The sequence below is a fragment of the Mustela lutreola genome, chromosome 13 (assembly GCF_030435805.1).
Source record: "Mustela lutreola isolate mMusLut2 chromosome 13, mMusLut2.pri, whole genome shotgun sequence".
Taxonomy (NCBI): Eukaryota; Metazoa; Chordata; class Mammalia; order Carnivora; family Mustelidae; genus Mustela; species Mustela lutreola.
This window is the reverse complement of record NC_081302.1, coordinates 69,338,416-69,364,005: the sequence shown is the minus strand read 5'-3', so window position 1 is coordinate 69,364,005 and position 25,590 is coordinate 69,338,416. Positions and strand designations below refer to the sequence as shown.

Sequence of the window (25,590 nt, the reverse complement as noted above, 5' to 3'; positions counted from 1 at the left end):
CAAAACTATCCTGTAGAAAAATCATTAATAAACAATATTTTAATGTATGAAAATGTGTCATATTATACACCTAACAGAAAAGTGACATTTGAAGTATAATAATATAATTGGAAGGACAAACTATTAATAATGAAATATTATTGTAATGAGATGACCACTAAGAAGCACATGAAATTCTTGTAGGTATAATCAGTACTACAGTAAGAAATTTTTAATGGAAAGTTTGTTAATCTTCAGAAGCTCAAGCAAGAATTTAAATATCTGAATGTTGTTATTAACCAGGAACCCTCTAAAAGATCTCTAAGAGCAAAAGAAGTTGTTCCTAAGCAAAGATTGTGACCCATGGAATAATTTGTAGTAATGAATAATTCTAGAATTTGTTTCATTATACAACATTTGAAGCCCCAAATGATTTTTATGTTCTCAAATCTTTAGAATCTATTCTTTATTTGAAAGAATAAAAAATTAAGAAGCTTTGAAATATACAATAAATAAAATATATAATCCTAAAAAATATCAAAATATTTTCATCTTTATATCCCCACACTATACTGGCTTCATGAAATTCTATGTCATCAGTTAGAACTTGTGGACAGTATAGAAGTAAAACAGGTGCCTCAGTTCCAGACCTCACATCATACAACCCAATGAAAGAGCGAGTATCTCACCAAAGTCATGCTCACGGAAGAGAGAAAAACTTTTCTTTTTTAGAAACCCCAAAAATGCCTCCTAGTGTATCATTGGTGCTGCTTAACAGCAGTAGAATATGTTCACTGGAGATGAGATAAGCCAATTATTTCCCATGGTTGGAGTCAGTGGTAGTCAGGATCACACCAGACAAAGAAGGATGGGCTGAGAGTTGACCAAAGGAAATTTGGGTTTCTGTTTCCTAAAGAAAGGGGACTGAGTTGTGGTCAGCAAACAACTCTCTGTTATAAAGTGAAAAATAGTGTATCTGAGAGCTTCTTCTTTCCGATTTCTATAATCTAGAGAATAGCAAATAAATTACAGGTTTATATGCACTGAGCTACTTCATAAAAGGAGCTTTGCAAGGTGCTAAGAAGACTTTAAAATATAGTCCTAACCCTCAAGGAATAGTCACTGGTTATGAGGGGAAAACAGCCGATAGGCAGTAGCTTTTTATTACATACATACAAGTTTAATATATGAATATTAGGTGGAATCAGAGATAAATTTGCCAAAAAGCTCATGAAGCTTAAACTTCAAAGCCCCTCAAGTTTCAGGGGCTTCTTACAGCTTGTCCCTCATTTCATGTTCACAGTCCTGGTTTATTCTCTTAGAGAGCCCCTCTGAGAGAGAGCTCTGTGAACTTCTTTCTCCTCTTCTTTAACATAAGCACAGTAGTACTTACATAACACGGTTTCTGAAAGACTTAAATGCGCTAATGTAGGAAAGGCACCTAGTGGCACACCTGGCTCGCTAGTGGCATTCAGTGACTGGGAGCTACAAAGCCAGTTTCCGTGACTGTCAGCTGAGGGTTCACTGTTGTTTGTGCAACTGAAAAAAATATAGGGAAAGATTGCTTGATTTAATTTTGCTCTAATAAAATAAAAAGCAATACCTTTTAATAAAATATAAAGTCACATTTTCATGCAATAAGTAATTGCTTTTGCATCTCTTTAAATTGTCAACTTCTCCGAACTATAAACATCGAGATGCTGAAGTTAAATATTTATTGAAACTTGAGAGGCACATTTATTTAGACTAAACTATTTTATTATATTTATAATATTCATGTTCTTTCCTTAACCCAGTTCAGTGAATGAAGAGCACAGGAACAATGAAAATTCTTTATCAGTAAAATTTACTGGATCCCTCATTTGATTAGGCCTCAGACTTTCAAGTTTTATTTATTACATGTACAGGTTAGAGGTTATGTTTCTCGTTTGGCATGATGGACAGCAAATGAAACAATATGTCATTGACTTATCTCTTCAATATTCAACCAGCAGTGGGTGTAGACAATTTTTCCCTCCATGTATCGAGATTTTCCTTATGGAGATGTGACCTCGTGGTGAAATCTATCTTAAAACATGATACACGCCAGTGCTTGAGTTATTTACATATACTCATATGAACTTTGCTCTTAAATTACAGTGGTTACAAGACTTTGACGTGAAGCGCAGCCTCTGCTCATTAAAGTGTAAATGGAATTTTCCTATTTCCCAGTCATGCCCTCTGATAAATGAAATAGTTTCATCACAAAGCCAAGTCCTGCTAATATTGACATGAGCGTAAGACATCACACACACACCCATTCACTGAGTGGAAAAAATATATTTTGTTAACACAGGAGTTGTTTGACTGACAGATGATGATAAGCATAACCATTTTCCCAAATTATTATGCCACTTAAAAAAAGGAAGTGATAATGCCTTGAGGCTTTGAAATGTGAGAATGCAAATGGAGGCACTGAAGTGTGAATACTCTTCAGCCATGCACCCCTGATACTACTGCCAAATGTCTATATACCACATAGAGAAGGGTGTGCGTCGTTAAGGTGGGGAGTGCTCGATTCAGCAATGTGGTGCAAGTTTCTGCAGTTATTTTGTCTTTCTTTTTCATCTTCGGTTAACAGTATCTAAAATGAAATTCATTCTGTATACCCTAGTATAACAATCTCCCTAATGCTTGGGTTTTAACAATAGCGTGTGAAGAATGGCAAAATGATTAAGTGTATTAGTAGCTGACTATGATGATAGAAAACCTGGTAGAAGACAGATTATTCTATACCATCTGCCAAAAAGCCTACTGCCAAATTTGAAATATTCTAAATATATGTTGAATGTCACCTTAACATACAGCCCAACCTGAAAACTGTTTTTGTTAGGCTTGCTTATATTGAAATGTTGAAGACAGAATATTGATTGGCAATATTTGAATACTGTCTTAAACTCATGGAATAAGCCAAGACGAGGGTCCAGCTTGCGGGGGGAATGCAAAAAGGTATCAATTTCAAAATTGGACTTATTGAAGTAGATAATTTTATTCATTTATTTGTTCTTTCCTTACACAAACCTTTATTCCACACCTGTGTTTTCCGGGTACAGGAGATAAAAAGACAGTAAGAACTGGTCCATGCTCTTAAGGGTTTACAAGTCATGTTTGGTTTACCTGGTGGCATATTAAGTTCTTTTCCTTCTAATTGAAAGGAAAAAAACCAAGTAAGTGTAGACAAAGAACAGAGCGGGTTCATAGACACTGTGGTAACCAGAAAGAGTGAGGTGCTCTTTGTTTTTATCTCCACTGTTTGTTGGAAATGTGTAATAGGGTGATGGGGCATTTTGAGGATTTACACAGAAGTCCCAAACTGGTCGCTTGCTCTGCCTGGTTATACTAAATGTCCTCCCTTAGAGTCTCTTTTCTAGTTCTTTCCCATTTAGCCAGTTGTTCTTCCCTTTCAGAGAGAGAGAGAGAGAGAGAAAATACTAGAGCCCATCCTGCTTTCAAAACTTTAAGCTGTCAGGGTGCCCGGCTGGCTCCCAGTATTGGTACTACTTGAGACTCTTGATGTCAGGGTCATGAGTTTGAGCCCCATGTTAGGTGAAAGATTACTTAGAAAGAAAGGAGGAAAGGGGGGGGGGGAGAGGAAGGAAGGGAGAGAAGAAGAAAGAAAAGGGAAAGGGAAGGAAAAAAGGAAGGAAAAGGGAAGGGAAAAAGAAAAGAGGGAGAGAGAGAAAGAGACAGAGGGGCAGGGAGGGAGGAAGGAAGGAAAAGAGAGAGAGAAAGAAAGAAATGTTTAAAAGAAAGGAAAACTTTAAGCTGTTAGAGGAGGAGCTGGAAACAATAGGAGCGTTTCTGTAGTGTCTGCTCTTAGATACTACCTACAGAGAAGGAAAGAGAGCTTGCTTGTGCACTTTGGTGTCACATCTCAAGTACAGCAGCATCAAGGCAAACCTAGGCCAGAGTCTGTCTCCTTTAACCTTTCTTTCCAGCTGAAACAGGAGATCCAGTGGAGATGATCTTGAAACTCCTCAACAGGCTCATCATTGTACTACTTAATATTTAGAAAGCTTTTAGAACTGACACATGAAGATTTAAGGTACTTAATTATACCTCCATTGCTTTTATGTCAAAACTGGTTACTTTTCACTAAAATATTTAAAACTGATTTTCTTAGGAATTATCCTGGGACAGTAATAACACCAGCCAGTAACTGACAGGTACTTATTATATAGCCAGGCACCCTGCTAAGCATCTTCCATAGATCTTCTCATTTTATCTTCACAACATTAGGATGAATTGCACGGGCTTTGTAAGTTGCATTTCCTTTCATTTGTTACCTATTATTTCTCTATAGTAGGGAAGTAGAATATACTTTAAGAAAATACACACACAACCAAACTACAGTGATTAGTTAATCTTCTAGGTGCCCTCCACCTTTTCTAAATGCCCTGCACTATGGACAGCCATGTGATAGGAGCAGAGGGTGCAAAGAAATATACCAAGTCAGCGATTCTTTACCTCCAAAGACTTCAGTCCTACATGGAACAAACATACCTGTGAATATGCTAATACGTTGTGCTCCTCAGAATTCAACTTTGGCTCAAAGTCTGCTTCCCCATAATGTTACTAGTCATGTTTATTTACCCTCTGAAAAAATATGAAAAGAATTGCACTCAAAGATAGCCAGCAAAGTATAAATCTTAACACTGACTTTTATTAACACTTCATTACTTCAGGTTCCATCTTTTAGGCATGTATGTGGGAATTATATGGTGATTAGCTGAAGTTCACCTGATGATGCCATTCTGTGCATAAAATTGCAAAGGGGGGACTTTGTCTGTTTAAGACAACAACCTTTCTGGGGCCCCTGGGTGGCTCAGTAGGTTAAGGGTCTGCCTTCAGGTCGGGTCATGATCCCAGGCTCCTGGGATCAAGTCCCTTATCAGGCTTCCTGCTCAGTGGGGAGCCTGTTTCTCCTTCTCCCTCTGTGATCTCTCAGGGTAGTGAGATCAAGCCCCACATCAGGCTCTGCACTGAGTGTGGAGCCTGCTTGAGATTCTCTTTCCCTATCGCTCTGCCCCTCCCGACCTACACACACTCTCTCTTGCTCTTTTTCTAAACAAAACAAAACAAAAAACCCTAAAATTTATAAAAGTTTAAATGTTCATATTTGAAAGATTTTTCTGGGTCCTATAACTGAGAAAAGCCCTTAACATTCTATATGCAGGATAAACCAATTTTTTTTTAAGATTTTATTTATTTATTTATTTATTTAGCGAGGGGGAGACAGAGAGAGAGAGAGAGAGAGAGAGAGAGAGAGAATGAGCCAGGGAGAGGGGCAGGCAGAGGCAACTAATTTTATAATTTTATGTTTTATGTATATTCTTCAAACTTTTTCTCTGAATAGTTAGCAAAAATATATTACTTATGTACTCAGAATTTTTAGAAAGCTATTGATAATACTATTTTTATAAAGTCATTGATAAGACGACAATGCTGATATTGCTATGATGCTAATGGCTTTTTTCAACCCTAGTACTCATAATAATGATTTAATATTACCTGTAACCCATTCTCCACAAAACTATTGGAGTTACCTTTTTTTTTTTTTTTTAAGATTTTATTTATTTATTTGACAGACAGATCACAAGTAGGCAGAGAAGCAAGCAGAGAGAGAGAAAGAGGAGGAGGCAGGCTCCCTGCCAAGCAGAGAGCCTGATGCAGGGCTCGATCCCAGGACCCCGGGTTCATGACCCAAGCGGAAGGCAGAGGCTTTAACCCCCTGAGCCACCCAGGCACCCCTGGAGTTACCTTTTTAAAGCTTAACTCGATCTTGGTTATCTCCTGCTTAAAAGCATTCAGTGACTCTCCCCTTCACTTACCATAAAATTTTCATTTGTAGTTCATTTCCCTGATCTGCAAAACCATATGATATGCCTTTACCTATTTTCTCATGTCATCTCCTAATCCCTTCCTCTCGTCTACTGTGCTTCAGTCACACTCTCTTTCTGTTCCCTGAGCCTGGTAGTCAGGCCTCTAAGAAGCCTTTGTACTAGCTTTTCCTCTGTCTTGAATTCTCTCGTTTCTGAACTACATATAATCTCTGCCTAGAGGTTCTCCTTGAGAGATGCCGTCCGTATCACCCGGTCGCTACTGTCCCATTCTGTTTTACCGGTAGAGCACTTACCTCTGGTATTTTTCTCATTTACCTAATTGTTTATTTGGATTCCATCTGTCTTTGCCTCTAAAGGGCGTGCATGCGCGTATGCGCACACACACACAGGAAACATCATGAGAACAGCAACCTCATTTATCTTATTGTAAGCCTAGAGTAATTACCAACACATAGTAGGCACTCAATATTTATTGAATGAGTTTATCTAGGAGTTTTTCCAAATCAGCCTTTTCAATTAGATGCATAGTATGCAGTAGTATGAGTATATCATCACTTATTTAACTAGTGCCTTACTGGATTAGACTATTTCTAGTTTTGTGGGGAGTTTCTGTTTTATTTTGTTTTGCCATTTCAAGCAATGTTGCAAGAAATATAAATATCCTTGTATCTGATTCTTTCCAAATTATAAATTCCTCGAAGTGGAATAATTGGATCAAAAGCAAGTGAATATTTTTAAGAAAATATTACCACTTTGCCCCACGAGAAATGTATACCACCAACAGTATTATGACATATCATGTTTTGCTATTTCCTGGCCAACACTGAGTATTGTGAAACTTAATTTTTGACAATCTAATGAATAAAACTCGTTTTTATTTGACATTTTAAAACTTGCCATGTACTTCTGATTTTTAACTATAAGGAAAGAAAATCAACTTAAACTGGCTATAATTTAAAAACAGAAATTTTTTATTGGCCCACATAACTTAGAATTCAGGGATTGGTTTGTTCAGGAAACTCACCAGTGTCATAGGATGCTGCATCTCTGGTATTTTTCCTTTCCATTTTTCGTTTCCATGAAAAATTGTATTTTTCATTTTCAGACAGGCTTCACTATGTTATAGTAGTGATGCCTTTGTAATTCCACTAGAAAAAGAGAAAGCTTCTTTCCCAGAGAGTCTCAGCAGTTTCATTAGAGTAACTTGAATCATCTGCCCATTTCTCTACTAATCTTAGTGGCCATGTGGATAGAATATGCTGATTGCCAATCCTGGATCACATGCCCACTGAGGGAATCAGATAATGGAGTCAGCCCACCTGAACCAGATACACCAAGAGTAGGGAAGGAATGGTTCATAAAGGAAGAAGGAGTAATGTATGGTGAACAGAAAAAGAATAGCTATCCATTATATTGGATATAATTATATTGTGTGAACTAGTGATGTTTTTCCTACATATATTGAAGATTTGCTTTTGTAAATTGCCTGTTCATCTCATTTGCTCACTTATTCAACTAGATTATTCATTAGTTTCTTACTGATTTGTGAGAGCTCACATTTTAAGGAAACTAGCCCTTTATCGTGAGCGCTATAAATATTTTTCACTTTGTTATTTGTCTTTTGATTTTGCCTAAAATTTTTGTCTGAAGTTTCCTTTTTGAAATTTAAATGTCATATCATCAGGGACACCTGTGTAGCTCAGTCAGTTAAGTGTCCAACTCTTGATTTTGGCTCAGGTCATGATCTCGGGCTTCACACTAGGTGTGGAGCCTGCTTGAGGTTCTCTCTGTCCTTCTCCCTCAGCCCCTCGTCCCCCACGAAATTGATTACATACTTAACTAATGTGATATAATCAGATCATTCAATCTTCATTCATTCAGCATTTATTACATACCTGAAAAGAGCCAAGTTGTGTATCAAGTGCTCCGAACATAGAAATGAGTAAAAACCATTGCCTTGAAGGGCTAGCCTTCTGGTAAAAGGAAGTTATAGATTTGCCTATTACCAGAGAGTGTCATGTAGGGCTTCACAGATGAAATTTGAGCTGCTATGAGAAGAATACATTGAAATTCTCTGGTCAGATAAGAAGAGAGGCAGGGCATTTCCTTGAGCACAGAAGCATGTGTGGGTATGATTTCTATGTTGTCCTGAGAATTTTAAGAACGATGATACATATATATAGCTCATGACTGAAAAAAAAAATGAAAGGACAAGAGTTCTTTTTTTTTTTTTTTTTAAGATTTTATTTATTTATTTGACAGAGAGATCACAAGCAGGCAGAAAGGCAGGCAGAGAGAGAGAGAGAGAAGGAAGCAGGCTTCTTCCCGCTGAACAGAGAGCCCGATGCGGGGCTCGATCCCAGGACCCTGGGACCATGACCTGAGCCAAAAGCAGAGGCTTTAACCCACTGAGCCACCCAGGTGCCCCGAAAGGAGAAGAATTCTTGAAGCCTCTTCTCAGGATTCCCAAGCTCTTGGCTATTATAATGAAAGATAACAAGATAACTTCAATATGTTAGAAGCTCAGATGTGTTGAGAGTATTGAGATGAAGTCAAATAGATCAGTCAGCTATATCCCGCTCCCAGCTGTATCTGGCACAAAGCTTCAGCTGGTTCTGCAAAACGTAGAGCCTCTGACTAGCAGTGCAGTCTTGACTGGACGTTTCTTCATTGTTCTCCTCTATACTGTGAGGGAGCTGGACTTGCAGGCCTGTAGGGTGTACTCCAATTTCTGAAGATCCATGATGGTTTAGGAATTAAGTACGCGGTTATAGAAGAAAAAAACAGCATCAAGATCAGAATTTCCTATTTCGCCATGAAATGGCACCGCAGTGTTGTGGAAAGAGTAGAGACCCACGTACCTGTTTCCTTCTCATGAAATTAGGTTCAGAATGAATGCCTTGTCCACCTCAAGACTTACACAAATCAATCCAGAAAATGGATGTGAAAACAGTATCTGTTGTAAGTATGTAGTACCATCAGCATTTGCAGCAGAGAACACTAGCAATAGTGAGCTCACAAACATTTTATATATGTAAGTAGAATCCTAATACCATCAACATAATGAGCATTTTCAAGTTTTTTTTTTTGAAATACCAGAATTCAGTTTTATTAATATTACTTTAATTGGACCTCTGATTCCTCTTGAAAACCTTTTTTAGTCTTAAAAATTATAATCTATTTTAATGGCATTGACTGCACCTCAAGTCAGTCCACATTTATTTTTTATTTCTTTATTTATTCAAATAATCCAGCTATGTGCCCAGACTTTCACATCCCCTAAAGTTCTTTGAATGCTTCATAAAGTACCATTTACCCAATTAGTATTTTTTATTTAAATCGTCTTTGTTGTTTTCACCTCTTTAATTTATATACCTATCCCATAAAATGCACTTGATAAAACTTGTAAGGTTTCATGAAAGAGAATCGTGTTGATCAATCAAGACTAAGAGAACAGAAAAGGAAGGAAAATAGGAAAATATAATCAAAGAAAAAGTTCACACTCAGAAATGCATACCATAAGGATTCTAACCAGAACTTTTCAAGGAGCCCTAGTGCTATGGCCTATTAATAGTTATTATGAAAACAAAAAATGATGAGGATCTAGTAAAAATAAAAAATGGTAAATACTGGAGTGAACAAGATTAACTAATTCTGTTTATAACATTTCTCAGAGCCTTTCATAATGTAAATCTCCATGAGTATCTGTCAGGATCTTTGTTCCATATAATAAAGACAGGGTTTTTTTTGCTTTTTGTTTGTTTGTTTGTTTGTTTTCAGGAAAACAAAGCTTTTTGTGGTACTTAAGACAGAGACAAATTTCTCTCTTTAATATTCAAACAGGGGAAATTGAGTAATAAAGTAGCGAATATCCTCAACACTGATTCTTTGATAAATTCTGTTGTTTTATGTAGATGTGGTAATGTTAATATGTATGATTTTCCATCAATTTTATATTGAAAATAGTTATTTTGGAAGCTATGTAGGCTTTGTAGCAGTTTGAGAAACTGAATTATAATAAAAATGCTACATAGGTGGAATTTTTGTTTTTAATTTTTGCCTTGTTGTCTGCATTATTTTATTTCTTAGTGTCAAGTCATGGCATACAAACCAATAAAAACAAAATCATAATACATCTAATAGCAAGTTCTAAACTTTCAGGTAAACCTTTTCATCTGGGAACACTTATAAAGCATAGAAGTGGCCGTTCCTAAAAGCCTACTGTTTGAGAGAAAACTGGTAATCATTACTATGTAATTATGGTAAAAATTGAAAAAGATTACAAAATAAGCTTCTACATTTTATTAAGCAGAGTTTTACTGTTTTGCCGGATTTCCTACCTTATTCATTTGCTATATCCAAATGGCTTTGACACTGCATTATTTGCTCAAATTTTAAAAGGATAACAAACACAACCATATCAGTTTATACACAGGTAAGTAGATCACTATAGGCAGGTAGATGATAGATGGACAGGTAGACAGGGGACAAATAAATAGATAGATATTGTGTGTTTGGATCCCATAAGAAAATACATCATCTGTAATGATATTTTTGTTTTCCAGACATTTTCAAGCATTTTGCCTTCAGATGATTTATTGCTTCCTGATTACTAGAGCAAAATAATAGAAAAATAATAAGTACAAACTAGATCATTTACATCTTGTTATATACAAAATTAGTTTCTAAATGTATTAGATAAAAATTCAAAATTGGAAATTCATTTTAAGAAGTTACTAATGAAGGCATGTGTATACCTTAATACTGTGCAACTGTTTCCTACAAAGTATTACTCTCTGTCAAACACTCCAAAACAATGACTTTGATGAAACTCAAGTAAAATAAAAAGTGTAAATATTTACTTTATCCTTTTTCTGGTAGTTGGTGAGAAGGTGGAAAAGATTAAAGGGAGGACTTGTTCCTTTTTCAAGAATTTTTGTGTGAACAAACAAAATCTCAGATAAGGTCAATCCTTACCTATTGGAAGCCATTTTATGCATGTGAAAGACCTATTAGCTTATTCAAGAGAGAACAAAGTATTAAACATTTTAAATGCTTTGAAAAAATAGTCTTTTAATATTGAGAAAGAAAAACAGATGTCTGCACATTTAGAAAGTATAAGATATGTTGGGTCTCTTAAATGAAAAACTATTTCAATTCAGGAAGAGCTCACATTCCTTCTACTATGGTAACTATCCTTTTACCAAAAATTACTTATATATTTGTTTTAAGTGTTATTAATATTCTATGTGATATTTAATGAAATTATATTGCCTTTTGATATCTATGCAAAAAGATTTGAAAGATGAACAGTGAAATTTAATGTAGAATAAAATGTAAGCCTTAGAATATTTAAAAGTATATTTAAACCAAAGTTCTTAAACATTTTTAAATAATTAAACATTTTCAAAAATTTTTAAAAATAATTAAATTGTTTAGTCTTTGTTAAGTCATAATTAAGTTAAAGAAAAATGAGCGTAGTTTACAAATAATTTTAGTATTAAAGATAAGAGCCCTTGCAAATAAGAGTTTATTATGGAAATTCTAACAGACCTTTAACTGCTGACATCATTGTGTTATTTGAATTAGTCCCAAAGGACCAAAAGAAAAAGCTTACAAACAATTTATAAATGAATCTTTCTCTCTTGTGTAACATTATTTGTCCCATTGAAACACTAATTTTCTACTACTTCTCTTGTTAAAATTAAGCCCTTGGGGGAAACTTCATAGTTAACTAGTAATATTAAATTTTGAATAAAGGAGTTCTATATTATACTTAGTGTTCATCTTGTTTTCTCTATAAATATTTATATATAATAGTATGCATCCTAAAGCAAAATAACGTAGCTATTAGGTATCATGAGAATGGACTCCATGTCCCATAAACCAAAATCAAGAAATTGAAGCTAAAACAGTTTCTTATTTGAAATCATGAGGACTATATGCTAGAAATTCTTTTAATGATTAGGTAGGTGTGCTAAGAAGTTTGAGGCAATGATCCAATTAACCCACACTTTTTTGAGGGGGGAAATAATCTATGTATATTGTATCCTGAGCATTTTACTGTATGCTCCACTCCAGGGATTAATGTCATCATTGGGATGATAGGAAGGTCTTAGTGGCTTTACAAAATGCTTTCTAGGAACTTGGGAATTGTCTGGATTATTTTCATCAGCCTTAGGTTTGTAGTTTCACTTAATAAAGAAGATGTATGCGCCATTTGTATAATAAAAAATGGAACCAGCCTTCCAACAGGGTTTCCGTGTGGGTGATTATTATCTTTTGCACTGTGGGTGGCCCTCTGGTAAAAGGAGGTTTTCTCTAATATGGTTGTTACATGGTCAACTGCTTCACCTTCTCCTCCTTGGATTTCCTATGATCAAGCGAAACATTCATTATGGTTATTAATAAGTAGGCAGGACAATGACATTGTCTTGGTTTTGCCTTGACAGTTTAAACTGGATCATCCTAGTAATCCAGTTTACTGAAACTTTTAGTAAAATCCAGAAACTTCGCAAAATTCAGAGACGTCTCTTCCTGAGAGATTGTTGACGTATGTCATGATCCATAATTAATATTAAAATCAAATTTGATGAAATATAATACAAAATTTTGTATGCTCTAGGGTTAAAATGAATTAACAGTAAATACTTTTAGCATAAAGAGTTATAGCATGCTTAATATAACTGTATTAAGTGAAATGCTTCTTTTCTCTTCTTACAGCCAATCGGTGCTTTGAACCCAAAGAGAGCTGTGTTTTATGCAGAGCGTTATGAGACATGGGAAGATGATCAAAGCCCCCCCTACCATTATAATACGCACTACTCAACAGCAACATCTACCTTATCCTGGCTTGTTCGAATTGTGAGTCTCTTCATTAAGTTACTATACCGTTTTTTGTTTTAAACAAAGATTAGAGGCCAGTGAAGTAGAAACGAGATTTCAAACTCTAGTAAAACCTGAATCCTTTTTTTTTTTTAAATGAGTTTTCTCATTTAGAAAATTGGGTTAATAAGATAGATTATTGTGAGCTACTTAAGCCTAAACCAGTTATAAAAGGAACCGGACTCTTGGAGTGCATCCGTAATGTCCCGTTTCTTTTTTTCACCGATGGTCGCAAGCTGGCTCTCTTCCCTGGCCCTCTCCAGCTTGCTTCTTGGGCAGTATGCTTTAAGAACAGTTTCTAAATGTTTTGAAGACTTTCTCTTTCTCCTAAAACATTCAAGTCTCTCTGATCTTTCAAATACAAGTATACATCCATAAGTGCACACATACGTGCACACATACGTATATACACACACACACACACACAGACATGCTTCCTTGCACCCTGGCCGAACCTGCAGTTACTTCCCAGTTCTCTTTCTTCAGAGCCACATGTCAGCACAGCCTCCACTAAACTGCACTGTCCTGTGCTCCTCTCTGCTTTATCACCTCCCATTCAATCTTTAGCCAATCTTTAGACCATTCTGTTTCATGAGGCTGATTTACCTCAGAAACACATAGAGTACATGAAAATGTGTGTATGTGAGACCACATTTTATATTTTCCAAAGATTTTTTTCTCCTCTACCTAACTGACAGCTTTAGTTGGGAGGTCCTTCTCAAATGTTCTTTCTACCCCTTTGCTGAACTGTTTTTGCGGAAGTCACAAGTGACGGGGCTAGAACTTCCCATTTCTTACCACAGTGTATTTGAAGCTTTTGGCACCATTCCTTACTCTCTCCTTCTTAAAATTCTTCCCTCTCAAGGTGCCTGGGTGGCTCAGTTGATTAAGTGTTTGCGTTTGGCTCAGGTCATGATCCCAGGGTCCTAGGATGGAGTCCCTCCCTCATCAGGCTCCCTCTCAGTTGGGAGCCTGCTTCTCCCTCTCCCTTTCCCACTGCTTGTGTTCTCTCTCTCTCAAACAAAGAAATAAAATTTTGAAAAAAAAATTCTTCCTTCTCATGACTCCTCAGACAGTATCCTCTCTTGGTTCATTTCCTGTCATCTTAACTGCCCTACTCAGTCTCATGCTCAGATTTTTTTTTTTTCCTCGATGTTTCTGTGCCCTAGGATTTTTCTGTATTCTTTATCTGGGCTATGCCATTTAATTATAAGCTAATGCCATCCAGCTTCTGTCTTCACTGCAAGCGTTTTTCTTGGGCTCCTAGCTTTTATTCTCATTTTATTTTTATTTCCAAAAGTGCCTACTGGATATTTCTACCTAAACACCTCCTAATACCATGTACACCATTTCCAAAAATGAACTCATCTTTGGTTCTTCCTGCATTTCCAATCTAAATAAATGGTGTGATCATTCACCCAGTTGCCTGATCTAGATATTTTCTCTATTTTACCAGCCTGTTATATCCAGTCAGACATCGCATCAGCTAGATTTTACCAGCTAAGTATGTCTGCAGTCTGTCCCCTTGCTCTATTAACTCTGGCATTTCCTTAGTTTAGGTTTCCATTTTTCTCATCTAGATGAGAAAATGCCCTTAACAAATCTTCTTGCCTTTAGTCTTTAGTCTTACTTTCTTCAAACCAGTCTAGTTAAGAACAGTTACTGGAGTCAGATGGTCTGAATTTTTTTTTTTTCTATAAGCAACTGAGGAGTATTATAGAATGTTAAACCAAATCTATAAATCAGTGCAATCAACAATGTCTTCTCCCCTTACCAAAATATACTTTAGACCATTCTGTTTCATGAGGCTGATTTACCTCAGAAACACATAGAGTACATGAAAATGTGTGTATGTGAGACCACATTTTATATTTTCCAAAGATTTTTTTCTCCTCTACCTAACTGACAGCTTTAGTTGGGAGGTCCTTCTCAAATGTTCTTTCTGTTATGGGGACAAATTGACTTAAAACAAATACAGTGTGAGTATCTTTTAAGTAACTTTTAAATCACTGATAGGTAATATGTTATAAACAATCACTGTTATTACAGTAAAAGATTTGTCAGAGTTGTGACTCAGTTTAACTGAACAGAAATTTTGTATCATCTTAAAGCAGTATAAGTACTTTTAAAAAGTTTAGATCTAACTAGCCTATTAGAAAATAAGCCCAAATCTTATTTAAAAAACAAACTCTGTAATTATAAACTAAAAGAAAATACATAAAACTTTCTTTTTTATTAGTCTGATTTGTCCACAAGTTCACCTTAATTACACGAGCTTAGATTCTTTTATAAAAATGTTTCTGAGCTAATGTTTCTTAAGAAAATTTTTAAACTCTAACACTTTTAAAGAATAAGAATTTCTATTTCTGTTAATTTTTGAGGAATATAAGATTTAAATAGGTCCCTGGTTACCCCTATAAACCAATCAGAACAGAGCACTTTAGTTTATGGGTTGTAATAATTTTTTAAATACTCTCCAGATGTAGGAAAATACTTCACACTCACACAGGAGTTAAAAGCTTTTCTGAATTACAGACACACTGGTATATTGAGAACTTATAGCTGCTATCCTGTAATATCAGCCACAGGCCAAAACAAAACACAGAAGACAAAAAATTACCATTCAAGATCTCAAGGAGTTGGTGTCCTTTACAATGGACATAAAATATCTTCTTATTTGATTTGGGCTCACAAATAGGCAGACAAGAAAACAAAAAGACTAATAAATTCTCTGATCACCAAATGGTGAGATCATAAAACCAAATTCTTGGTCATTACCACCACCAATGGGAAATGACTGATTAGCAGTGCGTGTTATAAATGTTATAAATAACAAAATGAGCAGAAGGGATTAAAAAAAAAAAGCCTAGAGAAAAAGAGTGTCAGTAAAGTTCAAGTTATATTTGCTGCCCAGAATTCACTCTGCAGGGCAAGGAAAGACATACCCAGGCTTACACTGCCTTTTAGATATACTTCCTAATCAGCCCAGTCTATTTGGTGACATAGCGTTCACGCTCAAAGGGACTTCCAAAACTGTTAGAGAAGGAAATTTTTAGAAAGCACTGAAGCCAGAGATACTCATCCTGGGAGGCCTTTTCACATCAAGGATGTCTTTGGATTCCATCAAGGACAATCATTGCTAGTGAACCATGGCCATGGGGAGAGTGAGACACCTCTTATTTTGGTGATTAAAAAAAAAAAAATGTCCGAAATCATTTCAGAAAGAACATTATCATAAAACTGGATTGTTTGAGAATTAATTGAGAGTATATATGTGATAACATTTTGACATATATAAGTTGAAATTCAATAGTTTATGTGTAATCAAATTAGTCTGAAGTCAGATTTATTACTTACTTATGTGAGTCCATAAAAATACTTTCTATTAGGGCACCTGGGTAGCTCAGTCGGTTGAGCATCTAAATCTTGGTTTTAGCTTAGGTCATAATCTCAGTGTCCTGGAGCTGAGCCTGTGTCAGGCTCTGCAGTCAACAGGGAGTCTGCTTGAGGGTTCCCCCTTTCCCCCACCACCTGCCCCTCCCCCTGACTTGCACATGCATGTGTGCACTCCCTCAAAAATAAATAAATAAATCTGTAAAAAAAAAACTTGCTAGCAACAGCTTGATTTAAGACTCGAGTATCCCTGATAAAGTTAAATTCTTTCTCAAATCATAAATCACAATTCATCCTTAAGTTGATTTATTATTCCAGTGAAATGGAGTACAAATTTGAATCAGTATAAGAATATGGCATAAATTCTGTTCATATTTATTCTATAAATCCCTTTCAGTATTATCTATAACAGTGCTGCACAATAGAAATAAAATGCTAGCCACTTACATAATCTAAAATTTCTAATAGCCACATTTAAGAGTAAAAAAAAAAACAGGTGGAATTAATATTAATACATGTATTTGTTAACCCAGTATATTCAGAATGTTATACTTTTTTTTTAAAGATTTTCTTTATTTATTTGAAAGACAGAGATCACAAGTAGGCAGAGGCAGGCAGAGAGAGAGGAAGGGAAGCAGGCTCCCTGCTGAGCAGAGAGCCCCGACACAGGGCTCGATCCCAGGACCCTGGGAACATGACCTGAGCCAAAGGCAGAGGCTTTAACCCACTGAGCCACCCAGGCACCCCAGAATGTTATACTTTTAACACATAACCGATATAAAAATTTTTGAAGATATGTTCTACTCTTTTTTGGTTCTAAGTCTTTGAAATCGAGAATGTATTTTTATATTTATAGCACATTTGGTTCGAAGGAGCCATACTTCAGGTACTCAATAGTCACAGTGGCAAGTGGCTACTGTGTTAGAACAGATCTATAGGATTGCTTTTATGGGGATTCATTTGGCCAACACATCTTGTGTCCTGCTGTTATAAATAAAAGTATCCCATTCTAATAGCTTACTAAGTGTTTAGCCTAATGGCCCAGGGAATTGTGATTTCCTCACTCCCATCCCATGGAGTTTATGAAGTAGAAAATGCATTAGAATTCATGTCACCTAGAATTTGTTCATAAAAACAAAATACAGAGTAAGTTTTCCCTTTTAACTTTCAAGCCTTTTGCACCCAAAGTCATTAAACTCTCTATTAGTTTTACTCAATATGTATAGTACCAACAATGATAATAACTGTTTTAAAATGTTAATCAACTACATAACTCATTTCTTTTAATTAAAAATATTATTTTAGACAAACTACCAGTGAAATCACTCATCTGAATTACAAGATTCTGAAAACGCGGATTCCTTGGTAGCTGCCATTGGGCAAATGATGAATGAAATATTAGAGTGGAGTTTGGAGTTTCTTCAGATATTAACTAGTATAAAGGGCACATTTTACTTGGAATGTTTTTACTTTAACTCTTACCCTGAATATATAGCATATAACATACCCACAGAAGTAACTAAATCTTACCCTCTGACCTTTACATCCCTCAGCGACCTGTTCACCTTCCAAATACACTGTATTCCACCGAACTATTCAAAACTCATTTGTCAAACATTTAATCATAATCTTTAAGGAAGTTAAATAGGTTGTGCAACAAAAGTTCATTTATAAATCAGTTGTGGAATTTGAGACTTTTAAAAATAAATTATGGGTTTTTTGGAAAGCCTACCCAAGAGTCTGAATCTTTAAAAATATGTATTTGTAGTGAAAAAAATAGTAGAAACACTTTTGCAGGTATTGTAATTAAAGCCCAAAGATAATGCTCCTGAATAAAATAGGGTTGTCATGTTTATCTTGAATACTGATGCTTACAGACAATGCAGATTTACTTAAAGATGAGGAATTCTGGTTTTTTATTATTTTTTAATTATTATATGTTTCAGGTATTATACAAGTTTCATCTTTCTTTATAATTTGACATCTGTGTTTGCTGCAAAATGATCACCACCCGCAGTCTAGTTACCATTCATTGCCACACAGCTGACCCTCTTCACCCACTTCAACCACTGCCCGAAGCTCTTCCCCTCAGAACCACTAGAGTCTGTTCCTGAATTTGTTTTGTTTTACCCTTTTCATTTATGGTTGTTTGTGTGTGTGTGTGTGTGTGTGTGTGTGTGTGTGTGTGTTTTAGATTCCTCATGCAATACTGTCTTTCTCTATCTGATTTATTTTGCTTATCATGTAATACACTTAGGGCCCATCCATACTATTTCAAATGGGACAGTTTCATCCTTTTTCATAGCTGAGTAGTAGTGCTCTGTATAAATTCACCACAGCTTCTTTATCCATTCATCTATCAATGGACATTTAAGTTGTTTCCATATCTTGGTTATTGTAAATAATGCCACAATGAACATAGAGGTACATGTATCTTTTCAAAGTAGTCTCCTTGTATTCCTTGGATAAATACCCAGAAATGGAAGAGCGGGGTTATATAGTAATTCTATTCCTAATTTCTTGAAGAATCTCCAACAGATAAGGAATTTTTAACCAAAAGCCTGGTTTAAAATAGGTATGTAGGTCAATTAAAAGAGACTTTTTGAAGATTCTAAAAGATACTTCTGGATTCCTTCAAAAGGAATGGGAGAAAACAAATTTCTGGATTAGGAATGCACAGTACAAATAATAGCTCCTCCATTTCCTAGAATATGACCCTGAATTTTCTCATATGTTAAACAGAAATAATTATACCTACTCTGAAGGATAATCACAAGGATGAGTTAAATGAAGTAATACAGGGCTGAGCACAGAAAATGTGCCCAGTCTTCTTCGTTCCCTTCCCTTTGATCTTTATTATGCTTTATGTCACTCCAAGATACACATTTTTCTTTGGTAGAATTGTGTTCCAGGCACTGTCTATCCCCCCCCCCAAATAAAGGAAGGCAAAGAAGAAAAGCATAGCAGAGAGGGACTTAAAAGATTCTTATGAGATTACTCTGCAAATACAGAAGACAGAAGAATAGCGGAATTGAGTGAAGAGAAGAGGGGCAGGGAAGAAGGTTAGATTGCCCAAGACAGAGTTCATGGGTCTGTCATCATTGAAAGGCCAAAAAAGTTGTTAGTGTCCTCACAGGGGATAAGGTTCTGATAGAATGCAGTAGGACAGATACAACTACCCAGTGCAGGCCTGGTTGGTTGGGTTTTCTAGTACTAAGACAGGGTTGGAAGATACGAAGTGACCTTAGGGTAGATGTAATTAGAAGAAGGAGGTCCATCAGCCATTCATATGACAGAACCTAACAGGAAGCTCGTAAAATGCAACAAATGCCCACATTTTAATTTCTGAAATTTCTGTTTAATTTTTTTTCATTTGTACATCTTGCAAACCAAAAGCTTTTCTGGTAGAATGATAAATTATCTAATATGCTAATGTACACACAGAAAATAGTTCAATCAGCATATGTTAAGTAAAAAAATACAGAAGTTTCTTAAGCATAATATAGCACTTAATCGTCTCTGTTAGTGAGGCGTGAGTCAAATGAAAAAAGAAAAGCCTTCCACTGTGCCTTGAAGGTAATAAGGAGACACATGGAAAAAGGTAATCTCTACGGTAATCAGAGCTTGAAAGATCAATACTCACTTAGAAACAAATAGGTTATCAATTTCCATTCGTATTCTACCACTGTCGCAGCTGGAGGCCTTCAGGAATAATGAGAATATATGTCAGTAATGTAGTATGTGACCCTAAAACAGTTGTTAATCAGATCTTTTTAAAAGCTACTTAAAACTGTGAAATGTAGAATTCTTTCATCTTCTCCACCTTTGGGTGCCACCAGTTTCATAAACTTGATGACCAAAAGGAAAATAATTCTTTAATTTCAGATTTCTTTGTACTATGCACACCTGTGCTATTTTGGGCATGTTAAGGTTGAAAACCAGGAAGGATTTTATAATTTAGGTCAGGATAGAGGTAGATCAGCTTTCACTGGCTGATGATTAAAAAAAAAAAAAAAAGTAAGGCTTTGCATGTATAAATGGGTCTTCACTCACATCTGTATAATAGGTTAAAAATTGTAGAGACAAGTGCCATCCTTCTAAATTAATCTCTGGCTACACCTGCAGAAAGAAAGAGAAAAAAAAAAAAAAACCCACACCCAACATCGGCATCCTAGAGCAATGAAGAAGTGGATTCTGAAGCTATATCGTTTTGGTCAAACAAGTAGTTAAAAACTATCTTACTCTTACCCAGGCATACCTAATCTCCTAACAGTAATTGTATGTTGAGGTGCATTCGAGAAACCTTTATTAAACACTGACTATGAGCCAAGCCGGGTACTTGGTGCTAAGGATACAGACATGGATAGGACCTAAGGCAGCACGCGTCTGGCCAGGTGGTCAGTCTGGCGTGAAGCCCATCCCAGCAGTAGGGACTCGACACAGCACATAAACCTGTAGTCATTTTTATAACTGTGTCAGGTGAGACACTTCAAGCTTTCTCAATATTATTTAATTGTCTATAATGCCCATAATTATCCCCTAGGTGTTGCCCTTCCCAATTAACATAGATGAAGGACCTGAAGCAGTTACTTAACATGAAACTTAAGGTTAAATAACTTGCCTAAAAGAGGTTAATGGTTTGTTCCACCAAGATTCCAACTTACATCTGTCATATTTCATTCAGTTTGCCATTTGCTACTTCTAGCATGGTTTTTACCCCCACTTGAACTTTGTGCCATGATATGCCGCATTAATTACGTAATGTTTATTAGTTAGCTAAAAAATCTGCAAATCAAATTGATTAGTGAAGGACATCTCATAAGATTTTTCTTCCTAACTTAATTTCAGTGACATCTATTTGTCTTTCATATCACTTAAAATCATAGACAGCAATATGGGCTTCCTGGATGCAGATCTGATTTTCAGGAGAATCAGTAATACAGACCTTCTCAATATATTGTTATATCATTCTTCATCCTATCTCTTTAATCACACCTTACTGTCATCTGATAGTGAACATAAAAAATTGGTGATCTATTACCAACTTTTAACACTGATGATGTCCAGCCACACTAAATTTCAGGAAGAGACTGAGGAAGATGAATGGTTGTGCCTGTTGGCCGGCAGCTGGCCCTTACAGCCAATGACAACAAGAAAAGTTTGAAGGGGCCCAGTAATGTTTTATAGGTATAAAAGAATAATGGGGATTATATACTGAAGAAATGTAACTGTTCAGGAAAACATCATGTAGACGTCTTAGCATTATTGAACCTAGGGGATGACATGTCATTCATCCTAGACTTAAGAAAGAATGAAACCATGGAAAAGAATATAGATATTTATCTGTGTTATACTTGTAGTTAAGTAAGAGATCCTTGGTAAGAATAAATGTTATTCAGAAATGAACTTAATGGCATCAGAAATAATGTCTTTCCCCCCACATAAAAAGTATACAGAAAGCATTAAAACTAAGTGCATTAGAACCATGTGATAGTCATTCTTAGGTTTCCTGCTATGGGCATGTACTGGGTGGCAGATACTGTGTTTCTATGAGGTGACAGTGACAGAGTACCGAAAGGACTAGAGTTATCTAGTCTTATTATATGCACTTCACTTTATTTCATTCATTTCTTCACCAAATTATACATGGAGCAACTTCTGTGTACCAGGTATTGTTCTAAGTGTTGGAGATAAAACAGTGAGCATGACAGGTTTCTGTGGGGGGTGGGGAGAGATAGACAAGTTACAAATCACTTACAAAACAGTGTGACAAGTGTTTTAGTGACGTATTTAGAAAATATAGGTTGTATTTGAGCATACTGGAGAGCTTGGCAAATCAAGGAAAATCTTTCGGGAGAAAAGTGACATCTTGGCTGGGGCATAAAGGATAGCCAGCACTTAGCCAAGCAAGGATGGGGAAGGGAAGGGATAAATTGGTACCAGGCAGAGGGAACATCCCCTACAAAGGACAGAAAGTGAGAGCGGTGTGTCACGACCTGCGAATGTGGAGAAGGGAAGGTGACAGGTAAGTTTCCAGATCATTCAGGATCTTTTAAGACAAGTTGAGTGATTTAGAATTGCTCTGAAGAGCTCTGAAGAGCTACTGAAAGATTTTCAACAGAACTTTGCATTTTAAAAAGATCATCAGACCATGATGTGGTACATGTACTTTTAATAGATTTTCATAGGTAATAGAAGATGGCCATTCCCTACCTACCCAGTTCCACAGTGCAGTGATCAGTGCCAGAGTGATATTCTTCGGCGGTATTAATACGTTACGTATGGCCTTAGTTATGAGAAAGAACATCTGACTTACAAACTGATAATAATTCAAAATCATTCATCATTAAATCATTAGAGCACTAGAACGCCATCATCTTACCGATCAGAAGATGAAAGCCCAAGAAGCAAAATGGCCCTCCGTAGCCCAGTCAGGCCCAGTCGGTCTCCCCCTGACTCCTCAACATAGGCATCTTTCCAGGACCCTGCACTGTTTCTACCTCACAGGGGTTTCAAAGACCATCATATTTTCAGTGGAACAAGGCAGCTGCCTTCAGGAGGGTCAAATTCCTGATTCTTCTTCCTCTTTTCTCTTAGGAACCTTTCACAACCTTCTTCCTCAATGCAAATGATGGAAAGTTTGACCATCCAGATCGAACCTTCTCGTCGGTTGCAAGATCTTGGAGAACTAGTCAGAGAGATACTTCTGATGTAAAGGTGGGTTCTTTGATTCAATAGTAGTAATTTAATTTCAAAATATGCAGAAATCTTGATTTTTAAAAATTTAATTATATGTATAAGACAGTTTTGTTCCATTGTATTTTAAAAGCATGTGGTACATCTAACCTAAAAGGAAACTAGAGGAAATAATTTTGAGCATCACAGAAAACGATTCAGAATTCATTTATATTATTCAGTTAAGGTGTTTTCATAATTTCAAAAAATTCCTATCTAATTTAGATCGAATAATCTGGAGATGGAAAGAAAAGGCCATAAATTGCCTTTCCTGCTGTTAACTCAATATTTGGCCCATTCCATAAAACACAGCAGGAATTGGATTTGACCTTAATGTGTCATATTGTTATAGCTTGCCCAGCTTTGGGTTTACGTAGCCTGGGGCAATTAATAAAGCATTAATGACAAGACCCATTTAAAATGTAGGCTTTTCTGTACGGCCTTAGCTTTTACTTGACTGTGCCTGGGGATACCATGCAACAATACACATTAGATTAAACCAACACACACACAATACCCAGGAACAGCCAGAGCGCTGAGTAATTTTACAGTTGGTACTATTTAACTATTGTTAAATACTAATGTTTGTTATTCGTTTATATGGGCTTTTGTTTCTTAAAAAAGGTTCTATTCAAAACAGTAACATACATTTGTTCTCTCGTTTTTCTCTTTTATTCTCTGATACTTGATCTGATCAGGTTATTGCACCACGTATACGTGTTCCTAAAGCCTTTTTCTTCAAGGCAGTTTTTTCCCTGTCACTGCCATTCATATTGTTAAATATAAAAATATTACGGAGTTACTCCATTTAGGGTCTTAATCCAACAAAAGGCACTGAATTAAAGTCAAAATTATCATTTTCATATTTGTGTTTATCTATTGCAAACATTTTTAAAGGCAATCACAGTGTTACTGAAGTGTAAGAAAACTGATTGAACACAACTTTGTTCAGTTCTTTTTGAAAGCAGAAAACAAACAAAATTGATCCATGTAGCTTCTTCATGTATTTTGTCTGATTACGATCAAAGTTTGCATAAATGAATATTAATTTGTGCATATAACATATTCATATTTTGACAATAAGATAATTTAACATGCATCCTTACTATACTAAACTCTGAAGGCATACAGTTTTCTCCCAGCAGCCTTATAACTTCGCTGAGGAACTCTAAACTCTAAACTCTAAAGCATCCGCGAACTGTCATTTAAACTGACTCCTTTCCAGTGAAATCAGGGAGAGAGTCTTGTTTTTTCTTTTGTAACACACTCAGAATTTACACAGAAAATGAGGAGTCCAGAAGCTTCTAGAATTAGCCTAATGTTCATAAAAAGCCCTTAATAAGTATTTTGTGTTTGAATTAAATATTATTATCTATATTTTAAGGCTTCCTGTCATATTTAAGGTTATTCATATCTTAATTCAGAGCAGTATCCACATTGTACCAAATTATATCAAATGAAAATGCTTGCTCACTCTTATCAGACATCATCACAAAAAAGAAAATGGGCTTTTCAGCTTAATTCAAAGACCTACCCTCACAAACCCACACAAACCCACACACAGATCAGAGTTAATCATTCTAATTTATGTGAGTAGATACAACGTTACACTTTACTTTCTATACTGAGAACTTTATTGATGCTTCTCATCACCAAAAATACCTCACCAAGGTACAGGTCAGTCTCCAATGATCAATATTCCTATCAGGCTTTTCCCTCTACAACTGCTAGGATTTCTCCCAGAGTTTTCCTGTTCTGGTACTTTCAAGAAACGCTTGCATGTTGTTACCAGTTGTGTTCCTTTGGTTCCTGGGGGTCACATCATCAAAGACAAAGACCAATGTGGCTGTCGCTAAATGGGGAGGTTTTTTATTTTTTATCCTCAAGCAGCTGTGCTGAATACAAACAGGACTTATTCCCCCACCCCCGAACTTATTTAGTTCATAAGAAGCTCATTCCCCAGCTTGACATTGCAGGGATTTTTTTCCCCCATTTTCAGTTCTCTTTCATATTTTATGATAACATATCATGAATATCTTTCCATGTAGACCCGTTCTTTTTCAAGGCTGCACACTGCACGCATACACGATAATTTATGTAAACAATCTCCTATTTATGGGTAGTTTGTCTTTCTCTGCGATTGTTCCTGTTCAACACAAGGCTGCAGTAAACACCCTTGCACGTGATCTTGATAAACTTTGCGTATACGTGTAAAGGATAATTTCTATTAATGGCTAAATGGCTATATACATTTTTAATTTGGAAAGATATTGCCAAACCATTATTCCCAAAGATGATAATTCACTCCCTAGAGCATGTGTGAAGATGCTTCCTTCCCCACGCCCCCCTCATCATTATTATAATAAATAGTGGAATTTTTGCTAATCTGGTGAGTGAAAATAGAGTTGTCTTTGTTTGGGCTTGCATGTCATTAATTGTGACTGAAGTTGAGCATTTTTCATGTTTCGTATTTCAATAATTGACCCCTAAACTTAGTCATATTTTTTCCCATTTTTCAGTTGGGTCAAATATCTTTTTCTTACTGATTTGAAAAAGATCTTTGAAATTGCATCAAACTGCATTACAAGTATTGTTTCTCAGTCTTCTTTCCTCTATTTTGTGTGTATCTGTGTGTCTGTGTGTCCAAATGTGTCTGTCTTTCCATGTATGGCATCAGAATTTGAGGGTTCTCATTAAGGAAATGTTAAAGAGGTTT

At 36.0% G+C, this 25,590-nt stretch overlaps 1 protein-coding gene across 12 annotated transcripts in view; it reads left to right on the top strand.

Moving 5' to 3' along the window:
- Positions 1–25,590, top strand: part of NBEA (neurobeachin) — a 685,682-nt gene that overhangs the window by 595,215 nt on the left and 64,877 nt on the right. For all 12 annotated transcript variants that reach the window (XM_059144025.1, XM_059144024.1, XM_059144021.1 and 9 more), the window contains 2 exons: positions 12,585–12,725; positions 22,737–22,856. In XM_059144025.1, coding sequence (XP_059000008.1) covers positions 12,585–12,725; positions 22,737–22,856 — 261 coding nt within the window. The remainder of the gene's footprint in view (positions 1–12,584; positions 12,726–22,736; positions 22,857–25,590) is intronic.